This window comes from Myxocyprinus asiaticus, chromosome 50 (genome assembly GCF_019703515.2).
Source record: "Myxocyprinus asiaticus isolate MX2 ecotype Aquarium Trade chromosome 50, UBuf_Myxa_2, whole genome shotgun sequence".
NCBI lineage: Eukaryota > Metazoa > Chordata > Actinopteri > Cypriniformes > Catostomidae > Myxocyprinus > Myxocyprinus asiaticus.
The window spans coordinates 13,867,164-13,889,775 of NC_059393.1; the positions used below are offsets into that span (position 1 = coordinate 13,867,164).

Consider the following 22,612-nt stretch of genomic DNA (forward strand, 5'->3'; position numbering starts at 1 on the left):
ACCTTGAAACCATTTGGTTAAAAGTAATTGCAAAAATGGCTCAGAAAAGTGAAGTTTGTTCTGAGAAAAGCTCTAGCATCATTTGTTTACAGATGCCACTTGGTTTTATATTTTGAATGTTATACAGTGACGTGAAGTGTGACTTAAGTGTCTAAATCTTCAAATTCTTGCGCTTGATTTTCACTGCAATCTGTAGTCTGATGAGCTAGGCTTTGTTTAACCTTGCACTCGTATTTCGCCCATAAACACTGAGTGATTTATAAAACCTGTCATAAGCTATCCTTTACGTTATGCTCACGAACACAAATCCAGCACATGGTTTACACTGCACGGCAAGATATTTGAAATGGGAGGAAGCTGATTAGCCCCATTGACCTGTCGCTTTGCCGTGAGCGGCCTATTTTGTCCTTTTTGCAATCTGTCACATCAAGCGTAAGCTTTTTACCACATTCAGAGCAGAAGTCAAATTTTGTTGCATCAGCAAAAATAATGCACAGCAGAAAAAAGTGCTGCCTCGGAAGATAGAACAACTTGCATTTGTTTTGTTAAGTCCTGTTTCAGCAGCTTTTATGAAGCATCCATTAAGTCAATATCTTAAGAGTGAGAGCGGTTTAATGCCGACCTGTTTAACAGGGACTTATTTTCAATGAAGTAATTAAGGGACCATTTGGAGTGAAACCTACTCCCCCTAGCAGCCCTTAAGGACTGTATTTCCTTAATTAACAAATATCAAGCCTAATTGATTAGCCACACAGGTCGTACCTTATAACGTGGGAAGCTATCCATGGGTTATGATGCAGTGACCCAGCTTTGAAAGAAGCTGACAAGTTCTAACGGGTGATACTGATAGAAAATCCATTTTACATTGTTCCTCAAAGTGGTAAAGATTATAATTTGAGAATAGAAGCTGATTTTAGTTCAAAATAGTTGGACAAAGGACAACTGGGCCTCAAACTAGAGTTGGGAATCAGCAGAAACTTGTCGATACGATATTATATCGATAACTGTGTTGCGATTTCTTTATTTTGGTTAGTGCATTTTGATTCAAAACTGCAATGTATTGCGATATTTTACTCACTTGTTTCTCACTTATCTTCATTTGACTTAAGTACTTTACGCTCAATGTCCTGCTTAATTTCATCGTAGAACCATAGAAGCATAGAGCATAGTCATGTTAGTGTCAGTAAAAAGACACGAGAGAATAAGTACCTTGCTTCCACCATGTTTATCATCATTAAGTAAAAACTTGCATTCCAGCAGAGGATCTGTACGGACATTCTTCCAAACTAAATTAGGTATACACTTATATACTTTGCTTGTTCTGCGTTTTGGTCTAATAGAACTCCGTGTTCATTGACCTAATGCCACAGTTTTGTTTTTGCCATTCTTGCTCTGAATGGTGCTTAATATAACTTATTAATTAGTAACTATAACTAAGTAAATCGATTCTTGGAAGATTATACAGAATTATGAGGTACAATATCGCTATACATTGAAATACTGATCGCTCTACCTCGAAAAAACTGTGCCATACCGTTTTCACATGGTGTTGTAAAGTGGACCACAGCCTGTCTGTGCGTTGTGACAAGACAGCTGTCTAGTTCTGTAAAGTTCATCCATGTATTTGATACTCAGCTTTGTTTATTCTGCCTTATTTTGCAGTGTATTCTGGGATCTGTACTGTGCAGCTCCAGATCGACGGGAGACATGTGAACATTCCAGCGAGGCCAAGGCTTTCCACGACTATGTAAGTTCCTTTTTTATCTTCACTGTTGAAGCAATGGAGTTGAAGCCAGGGGGGTTAGGTATAACTTGAGGTTCTTGTCTTGGTGTGGGGTTTCACCAAAATGAGCAACTTTACTATGAGATTGCAGTTAGCAATGCTGTTTAGCTTAAGCTTTGGGTCATCATTCTGTTTTTTTTTAGTTCTGAAAGAACTGTTTTATATGCCCTTGCCTTTTGTCTTTTTGAAAATTTGCATTTTTGCATATAGCAACAGTAAGTAATATATATATATATCAGTTGATTTCATACAGATTTCATATTGGCAAACTATAGTTTTGGACATCTACTTTGTGCAAGACACGAGTAATTTTTCCAACAATTGTTTACAGACAGATTGTTTCACTTAATTGACTATACCACAATTCCAGTGGGTCAGAAGTTTACATTCACTAGTTAACTGTGCCTTTAAGCAGCTTGAAAAATTCCAGAAAATGATGTCAAGCCTTTAGGCAATTAGCCATTTAGCCAATTAGCTTCTGATAGGCTAATTGGCTAATTGGAGTCAATTGGAGTTGTACCTGTGGATGTATTTTAAGGCCTACCTTCAGACTCAGTGGCTCTTTGCTTGACATCATGGGAAAATCAAAAGAAATCAGCCAAGACCACAGAAAAAAATAAACTTCCACAAGTCTGGTTCATCCTTGGGAGCAATTTCCAAATGCCTGTATAAACAATAGTACACAAGTATAAACACTATGGGACCATGCAGCCATCATACCGCTCAGGAAGGAGATGCATTCTGTCTCCTAGAGATGAAAATAGTTTGGTGCGAAAAGTGCAAATCAATCCCAGAACAACAGCAAAGGACCTTGTGAAGATGCTGGAGGAAACAGGTAGACAAGTATCTATATCCACAGTAAAACGAGTCCTATATCGACATAACCTGAAAGGCTGCTCAGCAAGGAAGAAGCCAATGCTCCAAAACCGCCTTAAAAAAGCCAGACTACAGTTTGCAAGTGCACATGGGGACAAAGCTCTTACTTTTTGGATACATTTCCTCTGGTCTGATGAAACAAAAATTAAACGTTTTGGTCATAATGACCATCATTATGTTTGGAGGAAAAAGGGTGAGGCTTGCAAGCCAAAGAACACCATCCCAACCGTGAAGCATGGGGGTGGCAGCATGGTGTTGTGGGGGTGCTTTGCTGCAGGAGGGACTGGTGCACTTCACAAAATAGATGACATCATGAGGATGGAAAATTATGTGGATATATTTAAGCAACATCTCATGACATCAGCCAGGAAGTTAAAGCTTGGATGCAAATGGATCTTCTAAATGGACAGTGACCCCAAGCATACCTCCAAAGTTGTGGCAAAATGGCTTAAGGACAACAAAGTCAAGGTATTGGAGTGGCCATCACAAAGCCCTGACCTCAATCCGATAGAAAATTTGTGGGCAGAACTGAAAAAGCACGTGTGAGCAAGGAGGCCTACAAACCTGACTCTGTTACACCAGTTCTGTCTGGAGGAATGGGCCAAAATTCCAGCAACTTATTGTGAAAAGCTTGTGGAAGGATATCCAAAACATTTGATCAAAGTTAAACAATTTAAAGGCAGTTCTACCAAATACTAACAAAGTTTATGTAAACTTCTGACCCACTGGGAATGTGATGAAAGAAATAAAAGCTGAAATAAATAATTATCTACTATTATTCTGACATTTCACATTCTTAAAACAAAGTAGTGATCCTAACTGACCTAAGACAGGGAATGTTTTCTACGATTAAATGTAATGAATTGTGAAAAACTGTAAAATGTAGTTTGAATGTATTTGGCTAAGGTGTATGTCAAATTCTGACTTCAACTGTATATATATATATAATTTAAGCCTGGAGCTAATATTTAATTGTAAAAAATGTACAACAATGGAACATTATTACATGATGTATAGAATAAATATTTAAGATGCGGCACTATTTCTAAGTCACTAATAAAGTGTAAGCAAATTTATGAAAATGATCATATTAAATTTTAAAGGTCAGATTTCTTCACAAGATGCCCTTTGAAACTTTCCCAGATCATGCTGAATAACATGTATCATCAGGTTTTGTACAAACTTGTGAAGTCCATGCCAGCTTGTGTGCATGCTATCATTAAAGCTAAAAGGAGATGTATCAAATACTATGCAATTCTGTAAGATGCAACAATTTTTTGTTTAAACTTTTCTTTCAAATAGATATGCTTATACTATAATTTGTGTGAGTGGTGGTGGCGTAGTGGACTAAAGCACTGAACTGGTAAGCAAAAGGTTGTTGGTTCAATCCCCACAGCCACCACCATTGTGTCCTTGAGCAAGGCACTTAACTCCAGGTTGCTCCAGGGGGATTGTCCCTGTAATAAGGGCACTGTAAGTCGCTTTGGATAAAAGCATCTGCCAAATGCGTAAATGTAATGTAAATGTAAAATGTATAATTTGGAACAAATGTTTTTTAGTTTTAAATCAGAAAATACAAATAGAAAAATTTTCACTAGTGGTCTCAGACTTTTTACCTCACTGTATGTGCTATAAATTATGTTTTCAACAATGTTTGAATTGCATCACCAAGTTAAGCTGCAGGGCTAAGGATCTTTTTTTGGAAAATTTAAAAACAGAAAATATTGTGATATCTACAATATTTCAGAATTTTGTATTGGCTTCATTGCCAGTGTACTGGTTTACTCCTTCATCCATTTTCTCATGGTTCTAATAAAGTTTAGGCTTTCATAATCCAGCTGTTGAGTGTGCTGTGCAGGATTAAGAGTAGACCAGGCCAATTAGGGTCAGCCTTAAAGAGTTGCACCCTGACACTTTTGACCCCTTCATCGGTGTAGGACCTTATGTCCGGCAGTGTTTCTAATGAAGAACTGGAGTAGCATGTGTGGACAGCCTCTGAACTCCTCCAAAAAGGGTAGCTCATTGTTGATGCAGCTTTCTAACTGCAAACAACCATGTTAATGTGACCACAAACACTGACTCTTGATCAACCCTTGGGCTCGGTCTTGAAGGTTTTCAGTGTTCGTGCCTGGGTATCTACAGTTTGCTGAGCTCATGCTGAGAACCTCTTTTCCACTCTGCCTGTTTTCTTTGGCAAAATTTTAGCGTCAAATATAAATATATCTTTTACCCGCCACATTACCAGTGTTAAAACCTTGTGAATGCACTCTAGAGGAGGATAATGTGTCAAACATTATATTAAAGGAACCATGATTTACTGTTAACTGCTTGCACCGGATTCTCACCTGTGCCAAATCTTGGGCCTGGAGTCATGAAAGGGATTATGCTTCTATTCTTGCCTCAGACATTTAATTTGCTGGACTTGTTAGTGGAGAACTGCTACAAGTACCTGTCAGCCGCCTGGCAAAGTTTTGACCAATTGGAATCCAGGTGTTCGCTTAGTGCATGTGTGTACGGCCTCTATAAGATTAATTACATGGTTAATTAAAGGGCATGCTTAATTAAGTCTGACGTGTGTTCAATTAATCTATATGCCTAATTATTTCATTTCTAACACCCAATGGACACCTGGGATTCTTGAAATGAATGTTCTGACGACACCCACTCTGTACAGTTGGCCACCTGTACTCAAAGTTGACTCAATTTTTGAGAAAACTGCTGTCGGTTCAGATTGACTCTTTCAAATGCTTTGTGGCCATTTCTGAGTAAACTCTGGCTCAGTCTCTTGGATTTGCTACTGGACCTTTGGGACTTGGGGCAAGGTTGAAAGGCTCAGATGTCCTGCCCCCGAGTTCTAGTCTTGAGGATTAATGACCAGTTTCCCCTGACCTTTGACCCTATGCAAAGTTCAGGAGGTCAGATCGTATCCGGCCTGTGTTTTTTCCCGATGTAAATGTTTTGTGAATAATCTTTTCATCATGCAATTAATAACAATTTGGCCTGAGATTGTTGCATCCAGCAAGCAAATTTTGGGTTTAGGGTTTTTATTAACTGGGTGAACACTTCAAGTTCACTCCATAAAGGTGAAGCGTGTCAAAGCAAAAATGAGCGTGTTTACATGCACATAAATACACTGGGGAAAAAAAACCTGACAACATTTACATGACAGTTGAAATCATCAGATTATTCTCTGCCTTTAACGTTAATATAAACAGGGATGCGCACAACATTTCTGCACATGGATAAGCCGGTAAGAACACCGGTAAAAGTATTTGCATGCATCATGAAATCTGGGTAATGGGGAAAAGTATTTTTTGCTTCGTATAAAAGAAAATATTTAAGCCATTACACCTTACATGTTGTCGGCTTATTAAACATGTAAGCGAGCTCATTGCTCAACCTATGTCATGATTTTGGGGCGTAACTATCTGTTTGCGTGACTTATAGCGCTTGTTCGGGAAAGTAGTCATTATTTTTGCTATTATATTTTGGTGACACTTGTGGGCTTTACGGGCTACTCAACAACTTGAGAATTGCATTGAACTTCCAACATGTTTTATGCTCTCAATTTGCAGAGCAATTCACCTAGCCGTCAACCCTCGGCCAATGGCTGGCTGGTTATTAGAAAACCTGAGGCTACTTTCTGTCTATTTTTGAGACCTTTTGTTGACACCCGGGCAAATGTCGTGTGAAGAGTCTTACGGTGGAGGTTGTGACGAGCTTTGGTGGTAGCGGGGGCTGGTGGAGATGGAGGACGATGGGGAGGAGGAGGCGGCGGCGTCAGTCCCAAAGGTTGCTCCAGACCTGTCTCTGTCTGATTAACTTCAGCTCTGGGATCCCTGTGGACTGGCCGCCCCATCAAGCCTGCTATCTCAGGCAGGGCTGATAACAGTGCCCATTCCCCAATGTGTCAGTGGACCAGGGGCAGAAAAACAAGCTTGCTCCCATGAGTCAAATCCTCTACACTGTTTGTGCTGCAGCTATATTGGCTTCTTCTCAAAGTGACTAGAATTTTGCAGTTGTCGAATTAAGCATATATATATATATATATATAGATATAGATATAGATATATATATAGATATAGATATAGATATAGATATATACAGATATTATTTTTTTTATATATATATATATATTTTTTTTAGTGAAATGTTGATTTTATTTTTATTTATTTATTTTTTGGTGGTGGTTGTTTTGCTGGGATTTGGGGGAACTTGGACTCTTCCTTTAGATATGAAGTTTACTATTTTCTGCCCCCCCCCCCCCACACACACACACACACACTCACACTCTTTCCCATGTGGCCAGTTGAAGGAGATTCTGCAAGTAAGTCCTCCAGTTGTGAGGAAAGATAATGGGATATAACACGCAAATCTTGAGATCTGTAGAATCTGGTTCATAACTAATCCGAGGATTTCTGTAGGATTGTGACTCTGGCTCGGCTCCCAGAATCAGAGAGCCACTTCACCAGAACCAGGAAGTCCAATGTGGCGGCTCTAGTGGCACCAAGAAACCATCAATACTACCTTCATTCCTATCCACCCCCTTTTAAACAGGCAGTGTCATCTGGAACTACTTTCACATACTTCCAGGCAAGAGGCTATGCATTAATACTCACCGCCTAGTTTGTCTTATTTAGGATCTGAGATTCTCATTAAATCCAACATGAGGATCATTTAAAGAATAAAAAGACAAATGAGCAAAAGAAGGAAGGGAAAGCAGTTTAAAGTAGGATATAGAGGTATGCAGATTTTGTCAGTATGACACCTATACCTTGTTGCTGTAAACTTCCTAAAACTCCCAAAGAAGCTTGTTTTCCATCAAAGCTTTTGTCTACTGTGTGTATCAAGTTACACCAGCAGAAAGGTTTGCGTGTTTACGTTATGCTTTCATGTTTGGCTTGAAATGGAGTCACTTGCAAACTGAGTTCAAAAAGATGTTTTGGTGAGTAATTTGAGATATAGTTTCTTATTCTGTCTTTATGTTGTCTTAGTTCAAGTATAGCAGTTAGTGAATGTGCCGCAACACATTGAGCCATGGTGCTCATGCAAGCAAAGCATGTTTGAGTAGATTACGCATTTTCTGGTCAAGATGGTAATCTTTGTTCGATGCTGCACAGTCTTGGGAGATTTACATGCAACATTTATACGCTGTATTTATTTGGAGTGCCGCAACTATCCTAGGCTTAGGCCTAACTCTAACTCTAAAACCAGGTTCACACTGTCCGATTTTGCCGTCTGAGATTGGTTTCAGGAATTGCAAAGGATTTGTCTTGTCATAGGGCGAAATCAGCAATCTTTGATCGCATAGTGTGTAGGGATGCCGCAGTGCGAGTTTTTGACGGTGAGCTTACCATCTGAGAAAAAATCGCGGTTAACCGGTTTTATGATTATTTGCAATTTTTCTTATTGTACAATAGCACTGATGCAAAAAATGCATAACATGTAACAACTGAACATCTTTGTGGACATTTCTGGGGGATATGTGGAAGCTAAGGGCAGCCCTACAATAAGAAATACACAAAAAATAAATGGGTGCTATATAATAAGAGACGCTCCAATGTAAGCTTCAAAGTGCTTCAAAAGTGTGTAAATGCAAGATTATTGTGGCTGCACAACATGTAGCCTAGTTCAAGGCATCCAACAGTTTTTCTTCTGCAACAGTTTATTAAAGCAATTCGTTGTCTGTCAGACACCACAACATAAAGAATCGCCAACAGACTCTATAAATTACTGTCCACAACACCTTACAAATAAACCTGTGGACTATGCATAATAATGGGAACATTGCTCACAGCAGGCGATTGAAAGTCTGATAATGATTAAAATGTACATTTATTGTTGAACGCTATGAATTTGTACAGAAGCAATGCTTTAATAATGAGGATGAAAACACACAACCTTTCAAAGTTCTCTCGCTGATAGTAACTACACGCAATGCACCGCGTGCTGTCAGCATGCTTAAACATTACAAAAATTAGCATCTTTTAATTCATCACTTTGAAATCACCAAAGCTAAAAATATTAAATTTACTAGTTTGTTTTTGGATGACTAGTGGAGCATCCTGTCCCATTTTTAAGATGTGTTTCTTTCTATGACTTCCGTCTGCACAATTTACATCAGTCATATTCAGTCAGTCTTTTAAATGCTCTCTAACAGCCGATTTAAGTAACTTTTTTTGGTGGATATGAGTCTGGTAGAATGAATTATATTTGCTAGTTTGTGTGTTTAAGCCCCAGTTTCACGTGAATTGAAAGTTCACGTTCAGTCTGTGGCACCTGGCTAAGCAACACGCGGCTACCGTCTGTAACCATAGCAACAGCTCCAGTACCCACACAGTCACAAGAGTTTTCACATTTAGGCTTACAAAATATTATGAATAACTCTTTAATAATATATATTTATACATTATGTATATTATTTCTGCCACATCTAAATAAAGCATTTCATGGTTTTAACCATGGATTCTAAATTCTTGCAGTTAAATTAACCGTGACATTTTGAATTGCGGTTAATAGTGAAACCATATAATCACAGCATCCCTAATAGTGTGACATGTTTACAGAAGGCCGATTTAATTGTCTTTTGTGATGAATCTTGGCCTCAAATGAAGTTTTGGCAGTATCAAAAATTTTACATCACTGTCAAGCAGTGACTGCTTTTATGATGGCCAGATGTGATGAAACACCCAGTCAGCACTGTTGATCAGGATGATTAGGACCAAAATCTTGGTGAAGATGTGCATCATACAGTCTGACTATGTACAGTGTGCCTTGACTGTTAACTAAGGTCTCACTGGGATCATCTTGAACAGTCTGACAAGCAAAAATCGTAAAAGTACAGTGTACTCCCCACTGAACCGTAACCCTACCGATAACCCCAACTTTGGTAGGAGCAAATGCAAATCTCGCAAGAGTTTTTCCGAATGATGTTTAACTTGTAGACATGACCGGCTTATAAATATATGAAGACTGTAAGTCAATTAGTCTCTCTGCTATGTCAAGAGGCATGCTGTGAAAGACTGTCCCATCAAGTACTGACAGAAACATTGTCTGTACACAATGGGGGCCAACTTCTTGACCCACAACACTCTATAGAGTAGCTCTGTTGCAGCATTTAAATTTAAACATAACGAATGCCAATTTCAGCCGTCACATATGCCTACACAGCAGACAGGAAGCGGGAAATTAAGAGAGGATGAGAGGGTGACAGACAAGCATGTTTTTCGTCACTGTGTCTGTTGACAGTGCTCTGCGTCATTGAAGAGACAAGAGCGGGTAGTCGTGAAGGAACAGGAGGTTAAAATATCAAGAGTGTTTCAAAAGTAGAAAGTGAATAAGCATTTGGTCATTGTCTTCGTCTTTCTCACCCGTGTGGTAGTCCAAGTGGTCTTGATGACTAATGTGTGACTGATTTTGAACGTGAGCTACGTGCCATCTTTCTCTTTTCAATCTGAGCTGCCCTCACTGCATCATCTGCCCCAGCGTTCACCTGTCTTTATTTCTTTCATGTGCATTCGGTTCCTGCCCTCTTGCCCTTTATTTTAAAGCTCTCAACATTGTTTGTCTCTCTTTCTCTGAAAGAGATTTAGCGGCTTTGTGAAAGATAAACATGAATAAATGTTAAAAGTCTGAACAATGACTCATGTTCACGTGCTCACTTTACCTTTATCTTGCTCTGTAGAACTAATATTAACAAATGTACTTTCAAAAGTATCCAATAATCAAGAGATTTGGTGCTTGTTTTGGGTTTGTCTGTCTCATCTGTTCTTAAAGGTAATGTATACAATTGAGTTTTAGCATCCAGACTAGAGGTCTGCAACCCGACCCGGGCCCAATGGGACCCAAGAACCCGATGGGTTTTGGGCCGGTCTCGGGTAAGTTTTTCAAGTAGGACTTCGGGTACGGGTCGGGTTTGTAATTAATGAAAAAATAAACAGGCTTACAGAACTTGTTTCGCACACGTGCTCTCACTCACAGACACGTGCGAACGGACGAGTTAGGGGCCGTTCACAACAAACGTGTTTTTGTGTGCTGTTTCCCCAGTGTTTAAACACATGCTGGACGAATGTCTTTGACATTTGCACCGCGTCTCGCTTTTTCTTCAGCATCTCGTGCAGGACCGGCACATTTTAAACACCATGTCAAGTTAAAAAGAACTTCCATTTTTCAAAAACACATGTTGAGAACTTGAGACACCTGCGCTCTGTTTCATTTTTTTCACTGTGTCTAGATTGGTTTTTAGCACAGTTGTCACAAAGATTCAGCATTCTAAACAAGTTCAGGCTGCATAGAGGAGACTGTTGCATTGTTTAATTTTATTCCAGATTGTTCTGCACCAAGTGAGGTTTCAGCAATTAAACGGTAAGTCAATGTTTTTTTTCCCCTTCTGCTCTAGTGTACTAAAAGGGTTGCTGTGCCTTGTTAAAACTATGTATGTTTACTGTTTCAGTACTGTTATGAATGTTGCCGGTATGCTTACATAAAATATAACCTATTGCAACAGTACTTGCTAGGAGAAGAAATTAGATAGTGGTCGGGTTTGGGCTTAAAATCTAACGGTATCGTTCAGGCCAGGTAGGGTAGGGCCACATGGTCTCTGGTTTGGGTTTCATTTTAAGGCCAGTGCAGACCTCTAATCCAGCCCAGCATAGAAAAACTGGCTCAACCAATGGCATGAGTTTTGGGGCAGGACTCTCTTGTTTCTCAACCAGTGGCAGACAGGGGAAGTGTTTGGCAAGGCAGTTTGAAAACAATTAATTTTGCAGTTCCATTTGGTGTCACTAGAAGCAGGGAAATTACACATTTCACCTTTAAAGTACATGGTCTTCAAGTGTGAAAACAGGGCTCCAGGCTGTTTGTTTTGTCTAGCAGTTAGAGACATTAAGATTAGCTCTGACTCTTAATTTGCTGTTTACATTTTAAGAGAGTGTCTGGAAATGGAGAGGGATGGATTTGAACTCATGACGCCCATAAGAGCACCACAGCTGAAGGTGACGAAGCACATAATTAACTTCCATATTTAGAGTCTTATTAGCACTCTGTTCTAATTGGCCCTTGACTTTTTTTTGTTACTGATTGCATCCTTTCTTTACTGCTTGCTAAAGTAATAATCACGAGACAGTGTATGTTCATTCTTGTAAGTTGCTCTGGTCAGACAGCGTGTGCCAAGAAAACGAATCGAATTTAAAAGTCATCTGTCTGGAGGAAGTGTGACTTGAACTCATCTGAATTCTCCCTCCCTTGCACTGTTTAGATCTAAACTACATTGTTACCTTGAAGATGGCTGGCCAACCCTGATTTAGGTCCAAATGTATCCCCTTCCCACAGAAATTGGAATAAATTACAGCCATTAGACAAATAATGCATTGGTGCAGGGACCACTTTTCACAGGCAAAGTTGTAGATTTCTTTGCTGAATCGCCAGTATTCATCATACGCATTTTTTTGCTATGTAATTGGCGTTGCGTCAAGAATAAAAAAAAAATTACAAATCTGTTTGAACGCACTAGTGATTAATCGGCTAATATTTGTCTAATTTGAGATTACTGGCATCCGCCAATAACCATCTCCATTTTAACAGAATTATCAGTCTTAGTTCCTTCTTGTGTAAGTTCCAAGCTTTGCCAACAGCTATATATCAATTAATATTTAGTTTTTCGAATTTTATGAATGGTTAATATTGTGTAAAATAAGTGTTGATTTAAATTCAGCAATTTTGTAATATTTATCGGCACTATATTGGCCATTGGCAACGCTGCTGTCTAGATATCGGTATTGGCATTGGTAATTGGAAAAAATATATTGGTTGACTACTTGAATGCACTATTGGCGACTCGATACGGGACCTGGACATTTTTGACCAGTTTCCTGCCTTTTTCTCACCTATATGGCTCTGTGATTCTTAAGAAAAGTCTTAAGGCTTATTTGAGCTTGTTTGTAACTGTGATGATGTTTTAAATGTTATTACTGAGAACTAGGGAATTGCAAAATAATAAAATAATTATCCATTTATTTACCTAGTGGTGCACCATTCAGGAAATTTGAGGCAGATACAGTTCACCGATATTTTAAGTGTTTTTCACATTGGGTATGCTTGTGGTCTGGATCCGAGCGCGACTGTTCCCGGCATCCCCGTCAGAGTTGGTCTGGATTCAGACTCGTGTATGATTCTGTCGAACCCCCTTGCTTTCCCGTCATCAACTTGCATCATCACAAATATGTACATTATGAACACAACGCAGGTCGCTATATTTGTTTTTTTTATTTAGATTTTTTTATACATTAGTGTCATTAATGTACACCGGAGTGAAAGACACACAACGCAGGCAGCTATATTTGTGTGTGTTTTTAAAAATTTATTTAGTGTCATTATGCACACCAGAGTCAATGCTTCGAATGCCGTAATTCAGCAGTTGTACACATCTAGAAGGCAGCTACTGTTTGTCTGATGCTTACAAAAAAAATTTTTTTGAGGACACAGCTGGTTGCACGCTAACTCACACATATATAAAAGGCACCTCACCTCTTCTGTGTCCCACAGCGTTCTTCTTCCACTCATGATTCACGTGTGTTTGTTTTTGTGCAAAAATGCATGCACAAGTTATTTAACTTCCTGAACAAGTGTGGACCCGAGGACAGTTTGCTTTTCACTCATGCGAACCGTGCCAGAGTTCCATTGCAACCGAACTCAGACTACCTCCTAAACTGCCAGTGTGAAAGCCCCCTTAACACTGTGATTGGCCAATACCGATCCGATCACTGATTTTTATTTTTAAAGTGCCGTTTGCCACACTTTTACAAGTTATATGCTGCAGTCAAATGTTAATGCCCCACACTGTAATATTACATTCAATTTACATTAAGGGAATAGTTCACCCAAAAATGAAAATTTTTAATCATTCTTTTATCCTCATGCCATCTCAGATGTGTATGACCGTTTCTTCTGCTGAACATAAACTGAGATGCTTAGAATTGCCAAAAACTCACCCTCCAGTGGCGGCAATGTTATGCTTCAAGGGCTGAGCAAGTGCTCATTCATTAGAGTAGCAGTGTATGTGTGATTTTGTGCATGAGGCAATTGAGAAAAAATCTGGGCCTGTATCTAGGCACAATCAACCGATTTAGATTGATCGATCGATGCACCCTTCATTTACCCACTCACACTTCCTCCTGATCTGTTCTTCAACAGTTAGACATGTTTGCTTGGTTTCTGTGCAATGGTTTCGCCTCAGATTCCTGTTTGCAGTTCTGTGGATTTTGTCCTAATAAACCATCTGGTTCTTCTACAAGTGTCAATATGGGGACCACGGGGTTGTGTTTTTCTCATAACCTTGAAAGGGGGTGTGAATCAAGGGATACCACAGTTATTCCAAGTCTCTCTATTTCATTTTGTTTCTCTTTGTTGTGCTAGTAGTGGCCAGCTCTGGTGGTGGTGAGGTTAAGTTAGCAGGTTCCACAGCTGGCATTTACTGCGTCTGGCACAGTTGACAGAGCGGGCCATGCTACCTTTATGCGCTCAAGTACCAGACTCCGTATTCAGTGTATATATATATACACACACACACACACACACACACACACACACAAGGTTGGGGAGTATCAGAGTACATGTAACGGGATTAGTATTTAAAATACAAAGTATAAGTAACTGTATTCCACTACAGTTACAGTTTAAATCATTGGTAATTAGAATACAGTTACATTCAAAAAGTATTTTGATTACTGAAGAGATTACTTTGCAATTTATTGTCTATTTCTATCCATTTTACACGCGTTACCAGGCGCGATCATATTTTTTTAGCAAGAAAATTCACGTTGGATTATAATTTCTTTTTTTTAGTAAGACCTTTGATATTAGGGCAAAAATCATATTCTTGATAATAATTTTTGTATTGTTTTCCTGTAAAAATATCTCAGAATCCTTCAAACAAGATCAGTTAGATTTATCTTGTTTCAGAAACAACACTGCATAAGATATTTAGGCTTCTCAGGGAATGTATTTTTAACGTGTATTTTGTCTTGCTGTACTGACAGTTATAGTCAAAACAAGTGAAAAAATCTACCAGTGCTGAAGAAGTAATCCAAAGTATTTAGAATACGTTACTGGCCTTGAGTAATATAATGGAATACATTACAATTTACGTTTTACAGCGTGTATTCTGTAATCTGTAGTGGAATACATTTCAAAAGTAACCCTCCCAACCCTGCATATACAATATATGTCTACATTAATATTTGCCTAGAAATTGCTGCTTTGCGTATCAGAAAATTCATAAATTTGACCAAACATCCACTGTCCACTTGTAGATTAAAAATGTTTAATGTAAATACAATAAAAATCGAGTTCCCTTACGATTCAGTTCACTTGACATTGCATCAACCCTTCTACAATAACGGCAATTCTAAGATTGAAACCCTTCTACAATAATGGCAATTCTAAATGGCTATAGCGTTTAAGCCCCGCCCTTTTAAGCGCAAACTGTCCGATATAAAAGCATGCATGCAAACTTATTCCTCAGTTTTTTTTTTCCTTCAAGACTGCAAGGATCTCTCTCGTCTAGAAGCCCTCTACAACTTCGCCGTTGACATACACGAGCCAGCGGGTGGGATCTTCACGGCAACGAAAAGACTCTCTGCTCCCCTGCAGTGTTTCGGCGAACATTTACTCCGTCTCGCCACTTGACGCTTCGCTGGTGAACGGGTCACTTCAGCATCCTGATTCCCCACAGCTTTTGAATCCTTATAAGCTATTGTTGATTAGTGTGTGTGTGTGTGTGTGTGTGTGTGTGTGTGTGTGTGTGTGTGTATATATATATATATCTCACAAAAGGGCTTTTTAAAGACGTCGTTCTGCTTTTTAAAGACGTCGTTCCGCAAGTGTTCCAAGAGGCACATCCAGTGGTCAGACGGTCATGAGAGCTGTGTTTGTTGCTTGTCCCGCAGCCACTTTGAAGCAGCTCTTATGGAGACAGATTGCCCTCACTGTGAGAGCATGAGTCTCAAGACGCTTCGTTCTCGGATCGACCTTGTTCTGAGGGACGATTCCGCCTCACGCGCTCTCCCACTTGCCCCTTCTGTGACTCCCGGAGGATCACACGAAGGGTCACGGTGGGGCCATCAGGTTGAGCTAGATGAATCAGAGGTGGATCTCGTGCTGGCCCAAGCCCTGCAAGCCCCTCGATCTTCTCTTGAAGCAGCTTTGCCTATATATTGTATGCATGACGAGCTCCGGTCCTCTGTTGGAGTGCGGGACCTTGTTACGTTCGGCGGTTCTGATGATGAAGATGATGCCATATCCCTCGCAGCATCAGAGACTGCTAATAGTCCAATGTTGTAGAGTGATTTCCTCCTATAATGAGTACTGTGCACAACCACTTTCCGGTGGTGAGCGGCGCTCAGTCTCATCTAGTGAGTGAGCCGACGCGCCTGTTACCCCGCCCCGCGGATGTGTGACGGTCCACACGGCTACAGAATTCAGTTCGTATGTCGGGCCACCTTGCTCTCCGTTTGAAATTAAACTTCCCTCCTAAATTCAATAGGTGGATGAATCCTAAAATGAATCCTATCATCCACAGTCCCATTAAAAAGTGGGGTGTGATGGTGCAGTGTGCAGAAAATTCACAATCTCCTCGCAGAAGCGCGATAGAGATTGTTTAGAACTCCAATGCTACACGCTACAATATGGAATGCCAAAAGGGTCATATTTCACCAGTGGTGTCCTGTCATCCACAGTCTCATTATAAATGGGCTGTGATGGTGCGGTGTGCAGAAAATTCAATTTCTTCACAGAAAACGATAGAGATTGTTTAGAACTGTAATACCCTATGGTCTGTCCCTAGCTCCTCGCATGTTCACAAAGTGCATCAATGCGGCACTCGCCCCTCTGAAACTGAGCGCCGTGCACATTTTTAACTACCTCGACGATTGGCTGTTACTGACCCAATCAGAGGCTCTGTTATGCCAGCAGAGGGACTTAATGCTCCAAAATCTGAACAGCATGGGCCTCAATGTCATCTGGGCAAAGAGCACTCTCTCCCCCAGCCAACAAATCTCCTTTTTGGGAGTCCGTCTCAACTCCATGAGCGCATCTCACAAGCGAGTGCGTTCAGACCATTCTCCAGTGTCTGTCTCCGTTAAAACTAGGGAGAACACGTCCACTGAAGCCGTTTCAAAAAGCATTGGGGCTTATGGCAGCGGCATCCACCGTCATTCCTTTAGGTCTTTTACACATGAGACCTCTTCAGTACTTTCTCTAGCACCACGCGCCATGACATGCCTGGCGCCAAGGGCGCATGCGCTTCACTATATCTTGCCTCTGTCTAGCTGCTTTAGCACCTTGGACAGCTCCTGCCTTCTTCCAGCAAGGTGTCATGCTGGGGCAGATTTTCAGGCAGAAAGTGGTGACCATGGATGCTTCCAACGCAGGTTGGGGTGCAGTGTGCGACGGATGCCAGCTTCGGCACCTGGACAGGTGCAAGGAGGGCATGGCATATCAACCGGCTGGAACTGTTGGCTGTTTTCCTAGCTTTGAAGGTTTTCAATCTGAAGTAGCAAATTATCATGTTCTGATTCGCTCGGACAACACAACAGTTGTGGCGTACATAAACCACCAAGGCGGAATTCGTTCCCTGCCAATGATGAGACTGTCATGTCGCTGACTCCTGTGGAGCGAGCGCCATCTCCTCTCCCTGCGGGCGACGTATGTGCCAGGCCATATGAATTACGGTTCGGACCTATTGTCACACCAAGGAGCGATGCCGGGCGAATGGAGTTTTCATCCTCAGACTGTCCTGAGGATCTGGGAAATATTTGGCAAAGTGGAGATCAGTCTGTCTGCCTCCGCGGAGAATGCCCACTGTCCCCTCTGGCACTCCAAGTCTCAGACTCTGCTAGGAGTGGACGCAATGGCCCACAAATGGCCTGTGAAACACAAAGCAGAGACTTTCTCACTGGATCGTTGATGCGAACGCCCTGGCAGGGCGCAGGGGGCAAATTGCCCAATTGGTATTAAAGCACACTCAACTAGAGGCATGACCTCATGGACAAACGGTGTGTCCTTATAAGACATATGTTTTGCAGCAGGATGGTCTTCAACCTAGACATAACATCTCTCTCATCGCAAGTCCTCTCTGTCTAGAGCGCCTGCTATTTCATTGGTCAAACATATACTTATGCCTCTCTTTTTAAGTATGGGCTCCCCACCATTTTACACAACCGCCTGCATTCAGGCCGTTGCAGTTTCCCATAAGTCACAAGCACTTCATTATAAATAAAACTTCCTTCCCGACTGGGTACGTGAAGGGGTTTATTCATCCTATATGACTATAGTTCATATATCCATTCTGAGTTTTCCCCTCCTGGCTCACCATGAGGGTCATTCTCTTGCAGCATACTCATGTCAATTGCCGTTCCATGGTACTGCATCATCATGTTTTCCTCTCTGGGAGGGTTATGTCGTGTAGTGCGATGAGAATTGCCATTATTGTAGAAGGGTTTCAAGTAGGTCGTGTAGAAGGACACTCCCTGTAGCGTCAGCTTAGTGACGCAATATCTCGTTCCCTTCATCTCATGGAACCGAGGTTCCATACGTAACGAGACGTTATATGTTATATATATATATATATATAATCAAGGCATGTTTTCCTGCACAGTTTTTCAATAAATAAACACAAGTTAATATATTTAATAATTTTCATTTATATACTGCACCAATATGATAATACAGTAGTATAAACAGCAATATTTACCTTCATATATTTTTAATAAAATAAATGAAATACATAAAAACTAAGAAGGAAAAAAGTTATGGAAAGTAATTGAACTTACCAACTCTCACAAGGCAAGTGTGCTTTCGGCTAGACTTGCTGGCATCATGTTTCAACAGGCTTCCATGGATTGAATAAGAGCAGAGAAACCCACAAAACTTGCATCAATCCCTCAAAACAAGCTCAGTCTACTCACACAGACACCATTTATAATGGGAGATTACGTTATTTGATTTGGGTGGAGTGTTTGTTTTTCCACCTTTCACTTCTGCACACACATAAAGCTGCTCACATGAGTGTGTGTTTGTGTGTGTTTGCACTTGTATAAGGGAGTTTGTGGTGGAAGACACTACTGTCCACATCTTTGTCTCTCTCTTTCTTTTTATTGCTTTAACGGCTGCCATGGGTCCACTCCCAGACATTGAGTTTAATGAGTTTAATGCAGAGTAATTATTATTTTTATACTGTGTGCTTCCAGAGGCTTTCACTAGAAGTCAAAATGGCTCCCCAGTGACCGGCTGATTACCTCTGAGGCCGTGCCTGCACCTGCCTCCAGTCTTACCTTGACAGAGCTGTACCCGACTGCCCAAACCAGAGAATGACTGGGCTTAACAGTCAGGGGGCTGTGATGCTTCTTTACATGTCTTAATTGACACTCAAACTTTCTTTCGCACTTCTTCTTTCGCACATTCTCACTCGCCCTTTCTTTAGCTCTTTCTATTGTTCTTTCTTTCACACTTCATTCTTTCGCACTTTCTCGCTCGCCCTTTCTTTAGCTCTTTCTATTGTTCTTTCTTTCGCACTTCATTCTTTCGCACTTTCTCGCTCGCCCTTTCTTTAGCTCTTTCTATTGTTCTTTCTTTCGCACTTCTTCTTTCGCACATTCTCACTCGCCCTTTCTTTAGCTCTTTCTATTGTTCTTTCTTTCGCACTTCATTCTTTCGCACTTTCTCGCTCGCCCTTTCTTTAGCTCTTTCTATTGTTCTTTCTTTCGCACTTCATTCTTTCGCACTTTCTCGCTCGCCCTTTCTTTAGCTCTTTCTATTGTTCTTTCTTTCGCACTTCATTCTTTCGCACTTTCTTGCTCGCCCTTTCTTTAGCTCTTTCTATTGTTCTTTCTTTCGCACTTCATTCTTTCGCACTTTCTTGCTCGCCCTTTCTTTAGCTCTTTCTATTGTTCTTTCTTTCGCACTTCAGTCTTTCGCACTTTCTTGCTCGCTCTTTCTATTGTTCTTTCTTTCGCACTTCATTCTTTTGCACTTTCTTGCTCGCCCTTTCTTTAGCTCTTTCTATTTTTCTTTCTTTCACTTTCTTTCGCACTTCATTCTTTCGCACTTTCTCGCTCACCCTTTCTTTAGCTCTTTCTATTGTTCTTTCTTTCACACTTTCTTGCTCACCCTTTCTCGCTCACCCTTTCTATTGCTTTCTTTCGCTCTTTCTTTTGCACTTCTTTCTGTCGCCCTTTCCTTCACTCTTTCTATTGATCTTTCTTTCGCTCTTTCAAACTTTCTTTCGCTCCTTCTATTGCTTTTTCTTTTGCACTTTCTTGCTCACCCTTTCTTTCACTTTCTATTGCCCTTTCTTTTGCTCTTTCTTTCTTGCTCTGTTTCTTTTGCACTTTTTCTTTTCACACTTTCTTTTGCTCTTATTTCTTTCGCTCTTTTATCCTTTCGCTCTCTTACGCTTCTTTCACCCTTTTACTCTTTCTTTCTCCTTTCGCACTTTCTTTCTTGCTTCTTTTCTTCGCTCTTCCGTTCACTCTTTCGCACTTTCACACTTTTTCACACTTCTATCTCGCTCGCCCTCTTTAGCTCTTTCTATTGCTCTTTCTTTTTTCTTTTGCTCTTTCACTATTTCTTTCGCACTTTCTTTCGCTCTTTCTATTGCTCTCTTTCGCTCTTTCTATTGTTCCTTCTATTACTCTTTTTCGCACTTTCACAGTTCTTTGTCGCCCTTTCGCTCTTTCTGTTGCTTTCTTTTTTCTTTTGCTCTTTCGCTATTTCTTTCGCACTTTCGCTCTTTCTATTGTTCCTTCTATTACTCTTTTTCGCACTTTCACAGTTCTTTGACGCACCTTCTTTCGCTCTTTCTGTTGCTTTCTTTCGCTCTATCATTCTTTTGCACTTTTCTTTCACCCTTTTGCACTTCCCTCGCTCTCTTGCTCGCTGTTTCTTTCACTCTTTCTATTGCTCTTGCTCTTTCCTTTGCATTTTTCTTTTCGCACTTTCACACTTTGTCGCTCTTTTCTTTCACTCTTTCTTTTGCACTTTCGCACTCTTTCGATCTTGCATTTATTTTGCTCTCTCTTTCACACTTTCATTTACTTTCGATCTTTTGCACTTTCTTTCACACTTTCTTTTTCTGCACTTTATTGCACACTTTCACATTTTATCTCTTTTACATGTTCTTTTCATTTACTCTGGCTTTCGCACTTTTTCGCTATTACTTTCGTACTTTAGATTTTACCTTATTTTGCTCTTTTTCCTGCCATTTCCTTTTGCATATACTTTGCAATTTCTTCTTTTTTATTTGCTTTTTTTCCACACTATCATATTTTCTTTTGCACTTTTAGTTTTTTGCACTCTTTCACTTACACTCTTTCTTTTGCTCTTTTTGTCACTTGCTCTGATTTTTCATTCATTCACTCACTTTTACTCTTTGCTTTCCAAAGTTTTGACTACTGTGTGTGTGTGTGTGTGTGTGTGTGTGTGTGTGTGTGTCAGCCTCAACTGCATTGTTGAGTCCATATGCTCTCCTCTGTGCTTCTCTGCCAACATCGTCTCATCTTTAAACAGTCAATACGTCATTTTTGGCTTGCGTTTCACTTTGATTGTGATATTGTTTGTTAGAGCGCATGTATTGGTAGCATACATTGTTCCATCTTTTGGCCACACACGTCTAGACAGGAAACCTCACGTTGATCCTGTTTTAGTCTCGTTTCTAGTAGACCTAATGCAAAAGGGCATAGGTGACTCACACAGGTCCTCTCTTATCAAGCTGTTTATTCCGGTGGTCTGTAATCATATTTTTCTGAACACAGTCCTGACCTGAAGCATCACATTTCTGATATGTTTAATATTTTGCCCACTGCTGTCTCTTCTTCTGTTTTTTTCTTTTCTTTTTGCACTTTCACACTTACTTTCCGTCGCTCTTCTTTCTTTCACTTTCTTTTTCACTTTCTTTTGCACTCTTTCTTTTGATCTTTTATATTATTTTTTCATCTGCACTATTTATTTTGCACTCTCACACCTTTATTTTCTTTCGATCTTTTGCACTTTCACATTTTCTCTCTTTCGCATGTTCTTTTCATTTGCCCTTTCTTTCATTTACTTTTTCGCAATTACTTTCGTACTTTAGATTTTACCTTATTTTGCTCTTTGTCCTGCCATTCCTTTTGCATATACTTTGCAATTTGCTTTTTCGCACTCTATCACATTTTCTTTTGCATTTTTACAGTTTTTCGCATTCTTACACTTATATTCTTTTGCTCTTTGTCACTTGCTCTGTTTTTTTCATTCACTCACTTTTACTCTTTGCTTTCAAAAGTTTTGACTACTGTGTGTGTGTGTGTGTGTGTGTGTGTGTGTGTGTGTGTGTGTCAGCCTCAACTGCATTGTTGAGTCCATATGCTCTGTGCTTCTCTGCCAACGTTGTCTCTGGTTTAAACAGTCAGTACATCTTTTTTGGCTTGCGTTTCACTTTGATTGTGATATTGTTTGTTAGAACAAATGTATTGGTAGCATTCCATCTTTTTGCCACACACGTCTAGACAGGAAACCTCACTCTAGTAGACCTAATGCAAAAGGGCATAGGTGACTCACACAGGTCCTCTCTTATCAAGCTGTTTATTCCGGTGGTCTGTAATCATATTTTTCTGAACACAATCCTGACCTGAAGCATCACATTTCTGGTATGTTTAATATTTTGCCCACTGCTGTCTCTTCTTCTGTTTTTTCTCTCTCTTTTGTCTCATTTATGTCTCTCGTAATTTCATTTTTTTGTATTTTTTTTTTTGGCCTCATACCTGTATCCGTACTCCCGCTCTGTGCTTTCTCTGTCTCTTCATGTGGGATTGAGGGTTTAATAACTGCTGCAGTTTATAAAGGCTAAGGGGTCGAAGAAAGGTCACAGGCGTTTCAGCTGCCAATCGGAAATCTCAGTCTGCTGCTGTCTGAAATGTTAAATCA

The 22,612-nt window shown here is 40.2% G+C and overlaps 1 protein-coding gene across 1 annotated transcript in view; it reads left to right on the plus strand.

Annotated features, from left to right (window-relative positions):
* LOC127439304 (single-stranded DNA-binding protein 3-like) overlaps positions 1-22,612 on the plus strand; it is a 110,107-nt gene that overhangs the window by 36,832 nt on the left and 50,663 nt on the right. Inside the window, exon 4 of the mRNA XM_051695558.1 lies at positions 1,663-1,747. Within this exon, the coding sequence (XP_051551518.1) occupies positions 1,663-1,747 (85 nt within the window). The remainder of the gene's footprint in view (positions 1-1,662; positions 1,748-22,612) is intronic.